General features: G+C 43.3%; 1 protein-coding gene and 1 long non-coding RNA gene across 3 annotated transcripts in view; one reads left to right on the forward strand and one right to left on the reverse strand.

The window, feature by feature from the left end:
* The window catches only part of LOC114008044 (uncharacterized), a 24,342-nt gene extending 20,865 nt beyond the window's left edge, over positions 1–3,477 (reverse strand). Inside the window, exon 1 of the long non-coding RNA XR_003549613.1 lies at positions 1,916–3,477. This is a non-coding gene — a long non-coding RNA (uncharacterized LOC114008044). The remainder of the gene's footprint in view (positions 1–1,915) is intronic.
* A 16-nt stretch (positions 3,478–3,493) lies between these two features.
* Positions 3,494–11,314, forward strand: part of GDI2 (GDP dissociation inhibitor 2) — a 44,071-nt gene continuing 36,250 nt past the window's right edge. Inside the window, exon 1 of one of the 2 annotated variants that reach the window (XM_006150070.3) lies at positions 3,494–3,776. In XM_006150070.3, the coding sequence (XP_006150132.1) occupies positions 3,732–3,776 (45 nt within the window). In that variant the 5' untranslated portion in view covers positions 3,494–3,731. Of the gene's footprint in view, positions 3,777–3,905; positions 4,167–11,314 lie in introns of those variants that run through there. The other variant, XM_027772473.1, reaches the window with a different exon arrangement.

Genomic DNA, 11,314 nt, shown 5'->3' on the forward strand with positions numbered 1-11,314 from the left:
AAAAAAAAAAAATTAAAAAAAAAAAAAAAAAAAAAAAAAAGGACAATGGACAGGGCTGGCCTGTAGCCTAGTGGCAAAGGGAGCCATATTCCACATGGCTGACTTTGGTACCAATCCTGGAACCAGTAGCTCGAAAAATATAACAGGCCGGAAACTAGCAGTTAGCGTAATGGCTATGTCGCTGGACTCCCACGTAGTCGACTGCGGTTCGCCTCCCGGACCCAGTAGCTTAAAACTCACGCCAGGCACGCAGGGCTGGCCTGTAGCCTAGTGGCAAAGGGAGCCATATTCCACATGGCTGACTTTGGTACCAATCCTGGAACCAGTAGCTCGAAAAATATAACAGGCCGGAAACTAGCAGTTAGCGTAATGGCTATGTCGCTGGACTCCCACGTAGTCGACTGCGGTTCGCCTCCCGGACCCAGTAGCTTAAAACTCACGCCAGGCACGTGTGCGTACGTGCCCAAGATCCTGAGAGGAGAATGGAGGAGAAGGGATTGCAGTGTGACCATCCCCACTGGGGGGTGATTTCTCACTTTCTGTCTCTATGTCTCTCTCTGTCTGGTGAGCGCACGCGCCCTATAATGAAAAACCTCTCCAAAAAAACCCCCAAAAAACAAAAAAACAAAAAACAGGCACACATGTGTATGTGCCCCAAATCCTGCAGGATAAAGAAATGGAGAAGGGATTGTGGCCTGACCACATCCCATTGAAGGTATTCCCTCCCACCCCCCTAAAAAAACAAAACAAAACCCCAGGTGCACACAAGTTCTGGCAATTTAAAAAAAAAAAAAAAAAAAGATAATGGAAAGGATAGAAAGGGAGTTAGAAGAGAAGTGGAAAACCTGTTGTGAAACTGGCCCCATGGCCCAGGTGGAAGGTGGTCTGAACTAAGCTTCACTCTTAATTTTCTTTCCTTAGACCTTCTTCCTTTGTAAAGTACAGATGGGGGTTTAGTAGGAACTATTGGGCAAAAATGATCAGTAAACAATTATTCACAAGTACTTAAGTATAATGAGGACTTCCAACAATTCCTGCTTTGTGTAAAGGCTTGAAATATTTTCAAGACTGATGGTGTGGTATTTTCCACTCCTTTCTACCAACCAACCTACTTCCTCTAAACCTAAGGTTTCACTCTACCAGGAACTGCTCTGTGGCCTGCAACCCACTGAACCAATTAATGGCTTTCAAGCAGCTTCACCATAAACAATATTTGTTATCTACCAGGTTCTCGACAACTAGAATAGGTGGAGGTGGAAGATTCAATGACAGGTACAGGATTTTTGAAAGACCTGGTCTGTTGAAGATTAGTCAGGGATTTTTATTTTTTCTCTCCTTAGGGTCATAGGCTCTGTACTGCCCACAAAACTAAATTTCAGTGTAAGGGATTCTTATATACTGATTCTTACTAGCCTTAAATTCAGTTCCCTTATCTCAATGCTTTTAAGTTTCTCAGTAACTGTGAATATTGATGAAATAGCCTTCACTAGAACATGGTAACATAATTCAGCTGACAAGCTTAAAACCTCATCATTCAGAGGTTGTTAGCAATACATGAAAAAATGCTTATTGTTACTGCATTTTTAAAATAAAATTGCTATAAGCCACATTCATTCAACAAAGACACAGAGAAAGAGAGTGAGAAAGCACCTTCCAGGGAATAGCCATAACATAATCCCTTTTCCATTCTCTAAGGATTTTTGGCCATTTATGCACATACACAGATGTTTTTCAAGCCTTCAGGTCTGGGACTCAAACCATACATTCGGCCATGTGGGTTGTCTTAACCACCAGCTGGCTGTTACTGCTAGTTTCTTATAAATAGGTAAATATTTCATCTTTTTTCCTTCTTAAATTTTGCCAGAGGGCACAGACACTCCCCAGAGAGATGGTCAGGGCAGAAGAAAGCACTTACCAATGGGACATGATCAGCCTGCAATCTCTTCATTTCTCCATTCTGATGGGATTTTGAATACATAAGCACTTAACACCTGGTGTTTCTCCAGTGGCTGGGTCCAGGACTCAAACTGCTCAGTATGACATGCAGGATCCAACTCTCTTCACTATCAGGCCACTCAACTGGCCCTCATGTTGGTTTAAACCTACATGAGGGCTTCAAAAAGTGAAAAACGTGGAATTAAAGTATGAGCTTATTTTTGGGTAAAAATTAAAATCTGTGCACTGGTTTTCCATAATATGTATTTGTCATGAACATTCTGAAGATCTCTTGTAGGAGTAACATGAATCTTGATTACTTGACAACAGAGCAACAGTGGAACCTTCTAAGGCATCATTTGCTTAGTCAACAGAAAAAAAATCAGTTACACCCAGTTATATAATCAGTTCAGGAGTCTGGTAAACTATGCACTCCATTTTTGTCTTACAAAAATTAATTTTGTAATGAATGTACACAGATTTAATTAAGGTTGTATGTAAATTTAAACTGTCTTACCCCTCTCCAAAAATAATCCATTGTCCAATATAACATACCTTCTTACACTTTTTGTGGGGTGAAGACAGTAAAAAATGTTTTATCAATCTGAATTACTTAAATATGAGGAAAGAAGTTCTGTTTACCACGATCAGAATAGTTCTTATCCAGCTATAGAGTAAATCTTGAAAGAAACTCCAAACCTTTGCTGGGTATGCAACAGACTATCACTGGCTGACAACATTGCTTTTCCAATTGTCAGCGCCTTCAGGAAAACCACTTATCTAGGCCTCTACATTCTCTGCTAACACCTGTCTCCTCACCAAAGTTGGAGATCCCAATAAAAACCCCAGGAGTGGGGGGTGGGGGGGTTAGGGTGGTGGAAGGCAATGTTCATGGCCTAAACTCTTTCTCACGGTGGTAAGCTACCATTTTTATAGCTGGCTTAAGTTACAGCCCTTAGTAGGTGCCGAATCAAATCTGTCCTTACCCTTCATATAAAAGGGTCACTTTTGGAAAAAGGAAGTTTCTTTCGCCTTTCAAGTTTCCTAAGGCATCAAACAAGAATGACACAGGGCGGGAAACAGGGAAGACACTCTTCCCGCCGCGTCTCCTAGGATCCGGCAAGCCCAGCCCGCGGACCACAGCAGCAGTCACTGTGGGCGGGTGGGGCTGAGGCGCCAGCCCGGAAAGGCCCACGTGGCCGTCCCTCGCACCAGACAGTGTGCCTTCGCTCAAAGTCCAAGGGCGGCGGCAGGGCCCAGGGACCTTGGACCCGGCGAGCTCCTGCCCAAGCGGCGAAACTCACGACCGTGACCGCAGAGCCCTAGCCTCCACCCCCACCCTTTAGGCCACAACCACCAGCGCCCAAACAGACCACGGTGGCAGCAGCCAGGCGACAAGTAGAAAGCCAAGATGGCGACGTCCTGCCCTTCTATCGCGAGAGGACGGAAAGAAAGGACGTCGGGCGAGCAAAGATACGTAGCCAATAAGAGTGCGGAGTGCGCGTGATTGGCGGTATCGTGGCACTCCTACAGGCCACGCCCCGACTGCGGAGGCTTGGTCACCGCCCGCTGCTCCCCCTCTTCTTGTCCCTCCCCTCCCTCCCCTCCCTAGCTCTTCTCTTCCCGTCTGAGGTGGCGGCCTGCTTCACCCTCTCGTCAGCTCCATTTTACCTCGTTCTGTTTTTCCTCTTCCCTCAGGCCAAGCGCGGCCTAACCCCTCTCCGCCTCCTTAAGGTGGCCGCAGAGCCCCTGCGCCTTCTCCTTTCTCGGGTCCTCCCTCCACGCCCTGCCCCGCCATGAATGAGGAGTACGACGTGATTGTGCTAGGCACCGGCCTGACGGTGAGCGGCTGCGGCACGGGCTGTGGGCAGCCCCGGGGACTGAAGTGTGAGGCGGAGGACGGGGGCGTGAGCTGAGGGCCGGAGTGTGGGTCCCGGAAGGCGCTCGTTCGCCGGGTTCCCCCCCATACCTCGGCCGCCTCGCCCCCCGCTTGGGCCCGCGGTGCGAGGTGGACGCCCCCCAGTTCACAGTTAGGGCCCCACGGTGGAGATCAGGCGGCTGGCGGTCGCGGCTCCTCGGGGATTTTCTTCGTTGGCCTTGGTTTTCAGGGAGGGAGTCCGGGCGGAGGAGATGGGTGTGAGGTGCCTTGCGCCCTGGGTGGAGCGGCCGCCTGCAAGTGTGCAGAAGTCCAGGAAATGGAACCAAGGACGTGCGCCCGGGAAGCCGGTCAGGTGGGAGTAACGGCCGAATGAACAGTGGGTGAGAAAGGAGGGTTTCACCTTCTGCAGAAATGTAGGCAAAGCAAAAGAGCCTTCTTGGGCTGCCGCTTCTCCACCTCGTTTTTGGGTCGGTGACTTCTCCCGATTGGAAGCTGAGAAGCACAGGGGGAGGAGGCCGCTCGCGGTTGCTTTTCCTATTTAGCCTTCAGCAAGTGTTGTTAGTCAGTCTTGGGCTGCCAAAGCCAGGCCCAAGATTTCCCGACAAGATACTGGATAATCATTGCTTTAGAACTGCTAGATTTTCACTAACATAAATTTTGAAGAAAATGAGGAAATGCGTATTTTTACCTGCCCCCACTGCCCCACAAATAAGCAGCATGATCGACTTCTTTAAACCATTCTCATCCCACTTACTGAGCATGTTTAGAATTGGAAATGAGTTTTCTCAAAATTCGTCTGTCAGATGCTAGTTTTCAGACCCTTGCCGTCTTTTCCATTTGTTTGGTTTGTTCCTAGCCTCCATTGTCTCTTCTGGATGCTTTGCCCCTAGAAATGGGTTGGTGATGGATCACTACAAGCTAGGTTCTTTGTACTACTAAGCTCTCCTCAGGGAATTACAAGATAAATCAATAATAATTGAACGGATTCAGAATAAAGGAATACAAAGTGTACCTAGTACCATGGTATATTTATTTTCCTGGACATGTCAGCTTAAAGACCTTATTGATAATATTCTGCAAATAATACAGGCAGGTGTATCGTATACCTATTACTTTTTAAAAAGAAAATGACTCTTCATCTTGCAGAATGATTCAGTTTGGACAGAAGTATTTTGAGTATCAAAATTGTTTTGGAAATTTGTAATTTTAGACTTTGGGCTAATTCATAATAAGATGAACACTCATGTGAATTGTATCTCGTAAAGTCTGGCCTCAAATTCATGAATCAGTTAATGTAAACACCACCTCATATTCATTAAACTTTTATTTCTCTAATTTTTTAGGAAAGGGTTATTAAGAATTAGAATACAACTCTTTTTTATTTTTGTTTTTTTGGAGAGGTTTTTGCTATAGGGCGCGTGCGCTTGCCAGACAGACAGAGAGAGACATAGAGACAGAAAGCGAGAAATCACCCCCCCAGTGGGGATGGTCACGCCGCAATCCCTTCTCCTCCATTCTCCTCTTGGGATCTTGGGCATGCATGCACACGCACCAGGTGTGAGTTTTAAGCCACCGGGTCTGGGATGCAAACTGCAGTCGACTACGTGGGAGTCCAGCGTCATAGCCATTATGCTAACTGCTGATTCCCAGAATACAACTTTTTGAACTGTCATTTTTCTGTTTATAGTGAGTTCTGATTGTTGGAGAATACTCATGTCTAAATATTTTATTATTTTTTTAAAAGAATTATTTTAACTTTATTTTAATTTGACCAAAGAGGGACAGAGTGAGAGAGAGAGAGGGAAAGTGAGAAAGCAAGCTACCAGGTCCAGGACTTGAACTGCCGTTGGCCATGTGAGAATCCAGTGCACTTAACCACCATCCCACCTGCTGGCCCTCATTATGTTTTACTAGTTTAAAAACAGACATGTAACTGTCTAGAAAATAGTATCAAATAGATGTGAATACTTATCTACTATATACAGCCATCTAATAATTGTGAATATGAAGGATTTAATTGAATTTCTTTTTTTTTTTTTTTGGAGAGATTTTCACTGTAGGGCGCATGCGCTCGCCAGACAGACAGAGAGAGACATAGAGACAGAAAGTGAGAAATCACCCCCCAGGGGGGATGGTCACGCCGCAATCCCTTCTCCTCCATTCTCCTCTCCGGATCTTGGGCACGCACACACACACACGCCCGGCGTGAGTTTTAAGCCACCGGGTCCGGGACAAGAACCGTGGTCGACTACGTGGGAGTCCAGCAACATAGCCATTACGCTAACTGCTGGTTCCCTTGAATTTCTTTTTTGATGGTAAGTTTGGAGCTTTTGATGCCTAAAGGAATAGACCCACCCACTGCAGGCTATGTGTGTGTTTGGGTGCCTAATTGAACTTCCTAGCTAAGCTTAATAGTTTGTGGTGGGTTTTGCCCATGGGTACTGTTGCTGCCAGAATTTTCGAAGAGCCAGTTAGTTCTACTGTTTTCAGTAGTTATTGCTGGTCTTTCAGATTTGTTCATGATTAAAGACAGTTGAGCATGGACAAGTGAATACAAACCCATAGTCATGCAGGTTTCTATAAGCCTAGTTCAGAAACATCACATTGTATCAAATATCAAAGATAGTACAGTGTTACTTAAGAAAGTACACCTTATTTAAATTTTCGTTTGGATTGTGAACTTTTTGTTAAATGGTAGGTGCATACTTAAGTATACATCAGAACAGTATCTGCTTTCATTTTGAAACAGTGATAACTTTATTCCCTGTGAGTCCTTCCTAGATTGTTTTATGTGATATTCTTTGAGAATTACATCAATTTGGAGTTCTCACATTATCACTGTCATGTATAGTGAAGACAGGGTGATTTTGATAATGAGAAGTCCTTTTTTTAAAAAAAAAAAAAAAAAATTGCCAATGGGCACATGTACTGAGAGACAGGGAAAGCACCCTCCAGTGGAGCAGGGTCATGTTGCAGTCCCTTTTCTTCATTTCCTCATCCCATCAGGATTCGAGGCATGCACACATGCACTGTGTGTATTTTTCAAGTCTCTGGGACTAGAATTTGAACTGTGATGGGTGGTGAGAATCCAGGTTCCAATGTACAGTGCTTAACCCCACTGTACTATGAAGCTGGCCCACGCAATGAGAAATCTTATATTGTCATTTTTACTGTTACAAGAACTTAGATAACTGAAAGTTAAATAAAGATATCATCCAAGTTAAAAATTATCAAATTATAATTTAGCTTTTAGTATATGGAGTGAACATACCATTGAATTTTTAAATTTTTTTGTAAATATTTTTAGTGCCTGAGATTTAAGAATATAAAAAAGTCATTATGCTATCAGGTATTACATGATGCTTATGTGTCAAGTAATTTTAATGTCAGAAATTGTAACTTTTAAAGAAAGTGTAAAGAAGTGTTCAATTTTTCTATGTTTTTCAGTATTATCTTTCTTTTGTTATCATTTGAGTTTAAAATAAGCTAATATTAATGCACAAATATTGATAACAACTTTAATAAAGAAGACATACAATGATTTGGCATAAACTAGAGTAAATTTTTCATTCAGTAGCAGAAATGGAATATTCTGTATAATTGAAATTTTTAGGGAATTGAGTTATTCCTTTAAACTATAGGGTATCATATCGTGCCTTTTTTTTTTTTTTGGTTATAGGGTGGTTGCAACTCATTGGAGACAGATAGAGAGAAAGAGAAAGTGAGAAATCACCCCTGGGGGTGTGGGAGGTGGCCATGCTGTAACTCCTTCACCTCCATTTTTCTCATGGGATTTTGGCACACACACCTGGTGTGTTTTTCAAGGTGCCAGGTTTAGGACTTGAATTGCGTAGTTTTCATATGTGATCCAGCTCCTTAGCCACCTTGCCACCTGTTGGCCCCAATATCACACCTTCTTTAACACACTTAAGGAACATAACTAATTAACTTGATAAATAACATCTCACATCAGGAAGATGAGTATTTTGTTATGCTATAACACAATGAAGCTATTAAGACCTGTAAGCTTTGTAGAATCTTTTACCCTCTTTTTAAAAAAAAAAATTGCCAGGGAGTGCATGCCCTGACCAGAGAGAGGAAAAGTGAGAAAGCATCCCACTTAGGGGATTGCACACCACAATCTTTCTTTCTTCATCCTCCATCTTCCAGGATTTTGGACACATGCATGTGTGTTTTTTTTTTTTTTTAATTATTATTTTATTTGACTATATTTGCTTACATATTTATGTAAATTTGACCAGAGAGGGACAGAGAGAGAGAGAGAGAGAGAGGGAAAGTGAGAAGACAAGCCACCAGGTCCTGGACTCGAACTGTGGTTGGTCATGTGGGAATCCAGCGCCCTTAATCACCTCGCCACCTGCCAGCCCCCAGATCTGGGACTCGAACTTCACAGTCCCACCCCCCAACCCCTCCCCCACCCCCGGTCCCTTCCAGTTTCTTACTTTGCTGTTAGGTTGGCAACTTTTGCTTTTCTAGGTTTTCAGCTTCTGTGGGTAAGCTGTCCCCATATAATAATTTAGTATTGGCTTAGAAATAAATTTGCGAATCATGTTAGAAATGGTATATTTAAATATTAGGAGGTAGCTGGTGGCATGTTGGTTAAGGTGACTGGATCCTGCTTGGCTGACTGCTCAGTTTGAGTACTGTACCTGGCTTCTGAAAAACATGCGAGGCAGTGTGCATGTACATACCCAGAGTCCTGAGAAGGGATTGGAGCATGGCCATCTCCTCATGGGGATGCTTTCTCATACCACATCCTCTCCAGTGAGTACATGGGCCCTATAGCAAAATTTTTAGAAAAAGAAAAAAGTTAAAGTAATTAGTTATTTGTGCTTCTCAGAAATTTTATTTTCTGTTTTCTTGTATGCTACACAATAATCCTAGTAAAGGATTGAGAATATAAGGATACAGTTTAGTACTACTTAACCAGATTATTCTTAGCACACTCTCTAAATAAATAAATAAATAAATAAATATTTTTAATAGAGATTTTTATCATAGGGCATGTGTGCTCGCTGGAGAGACAGAAAGTGAGAACTCACCAGGGGAAATGGCTATGCTGCAGTTCCTTCTCCAGTCTTCTCTCTGGATTTTGGGCATACGTGCACTCTCACCCAGCGTGAGTTTTAAGCCGCCTGGTTCAGGACTTGAACCGTGGTTGACTACATGAGAGTCTAGCAATATAACCATTATGCCATCTGCTGGTCCCATCTCAGCACTGTATGTTGAAAAAATTGTTTTTTGAGGGGGCTGTTTCTGGCCTGGTAGATAAAAGCACCAGGATCCTATATGGCCAACCTCCGTGTCTCGAGTCCTGGACCCAGCAACTTGAAAAACATGCACCGTGTGTGTGTGTGTGTGTGTGTGTGTGTGTGTGTGTGTGTGTGCACTCAAAATCGCCAAAGTAAGTGCCAGCAGATGGCATGTTGGTTGAGGGAGCTGGGCTCCCACATGGCTGACCATGGTTCAAGTCCCAGACCTGGTGGCTTGCTTTCTCACTTTCCCCCTCTCTCTCTTGCTCTGTCCCTCTCTGGTCAAATTAAAATACATACATACACACATAAAATTAAATAATTCTTTAAGAAATTTGTTTTAAAAAAATTGCCAAAGGAGGGAGAGATGGAGCAGAAGGTGCTGTGATGTGAGTGTTCTCTATGGGGGGGGGAGGTGCTTTCTCCTTTCTCCTTTCTCTCTCTGATGAACACATACACCCTCTAGCAAAAACAACACATGCAGTTGGCATGACTTAAACCGTTGGGATTGAGACTTGAACTGTGGTCGAAAACATGGGAGTCCAGCAGTGTAACCGTTACGCCATCTGCTGGTCCCAAAATTTTATAATTTTTTTATGGTTTTTTTTTTTTTTTTTTTTTGAGAGATTTTTGCTATAGGGCGTGTGCGCTCGCCAGACAGACAGACAGAAAGCGAGAAATCACCCCCCAGGGGGGATGGCCATGCCACAATCCCTTCTCCTCCATTCTCCTCTCGGGATCTTGGGCACACACGCACACGCACCTGGCGTGAGTTTAAGCCACCGGGTCCAGGACTCGAACTGTGGTCGACTACATGGGAGTCCAGTGACATAGCCATTACGCTAACTGCTGGTCTCAAATTTTATGATTTTTAAAGGGGACTTTTGTACTTGATTCAAACATTCTGAACTGTAATTTAGATTGCCTCTTAGATTTATTTGTTCTTTGAGAATCCGTGCTATAGTCATGTTAGAGTTCTCTAGACAAAGGACTTTCTGTTCACTGCAGTAGTGATCATAGGATCAGTATTTACTAATGCATTTTACTCTGAAGGTTTAAGTATATTGTAGGTAGGCTGTATGTTTTGTGGTCATGCCATAGTCCCTTCTCCAGTTATTCCTTTGAGATTTTGGGCACAAACGACACATTTGGCATGTTTTTCAAGTCAGTGGATCAGGACTGGAATTGTGCAGTTGGCCATGTGAGTTCCAGTCACCCTAACCACCATGCCACTGGCTGGCCTGGAAGTCTTTATTTTAAACCAGCCCTAATCATACTAATCAAATAGAAAAAATAGTAATCAGACATGTTTTAGCATACGGAGGAGTTTGAAAGATCTCTAGGTAAGTGTTTTGGCTCACATGTGTGATAAACTCTTTAACCTTCATTCCCCTCAGTGCATATCTACAGTCTTTGTTGATGGTATTAATGGTTTATCAAGTTTCAGTTATTTAAACTACTTATTTATTTAAAAAAAATTTTTTTTAGGATTATTTTAACTTTATTAATTAATTTATTTTAATAAATTTATTTTGAGTCCCAGGTCTGGGACTCAAACCATGGTTGGCCATGTGGGAGTCTAGCACCCTTAACCACTATGCCATCTGCCGGCCCCTTATTTAAATTACTTATGACTATTGTGATTAGTTATGGTTAGTAAAAAGAATGACAACTTATATGTAAGTAGCTTAGTGTCATGTAAGGGAGAAACTATAATAAGTGTTTAGGTCAGAAAGCACTTAGTCCTGGGACCAGCAGTTGGCGTAATGGCTATGTCGCTGGACTTCCATGTAGTCTACCAAGGTTCAAGTCCCGGACCCGGTGGCTTAAACTCACGCCGGGCATGTATGTGTGCGTGCCAAAGATCCCAAGAGAGAATGGAGGAAAAGGGATTGTGGCATGGTCATCCCCGCTAGGGGGTGATTTCTTGCTTTCTGTTTGTCTCTCTGGTGAGCACATGCACTCTATAGCAAAAACTTCTCCAAAAATAAAAGCAAGCAAGCACGCACTTAGTCCCATAAGAGAGGTAGACTTATTGGGAATAGGAATTAGGAACAGCTTCATAATTGAAGTGTTAATTAAAAAATATTGGTGAGGGACCAGCAGCTAGTGTAATGGCTATGTCGCTGGATTCCCATATAGTTGACTGCGGTTCGCGCCCCGGACCCGGTGACTTAAAACTCATGCCAGGTACGTGTGCGTGCGCACGTGCCCCAGATTCCAAGAG

The sequence above is a fragment of the Tupaia chinensis genome, unplaced genomic scaffold, assembly GCF_000334495.1.
Source record: "Tupaia chinensis unplaced genomic scaffold, TupChi_1.0 Scaffold000275_1, whole genome shotgun sequence".
Classification (NCBI taxonomy): Eukaryota; Metazoa; Chordata; class Mammalia; order Scandentia; family Tupaiidae; genus Tupaia; species Tupaia belangeri.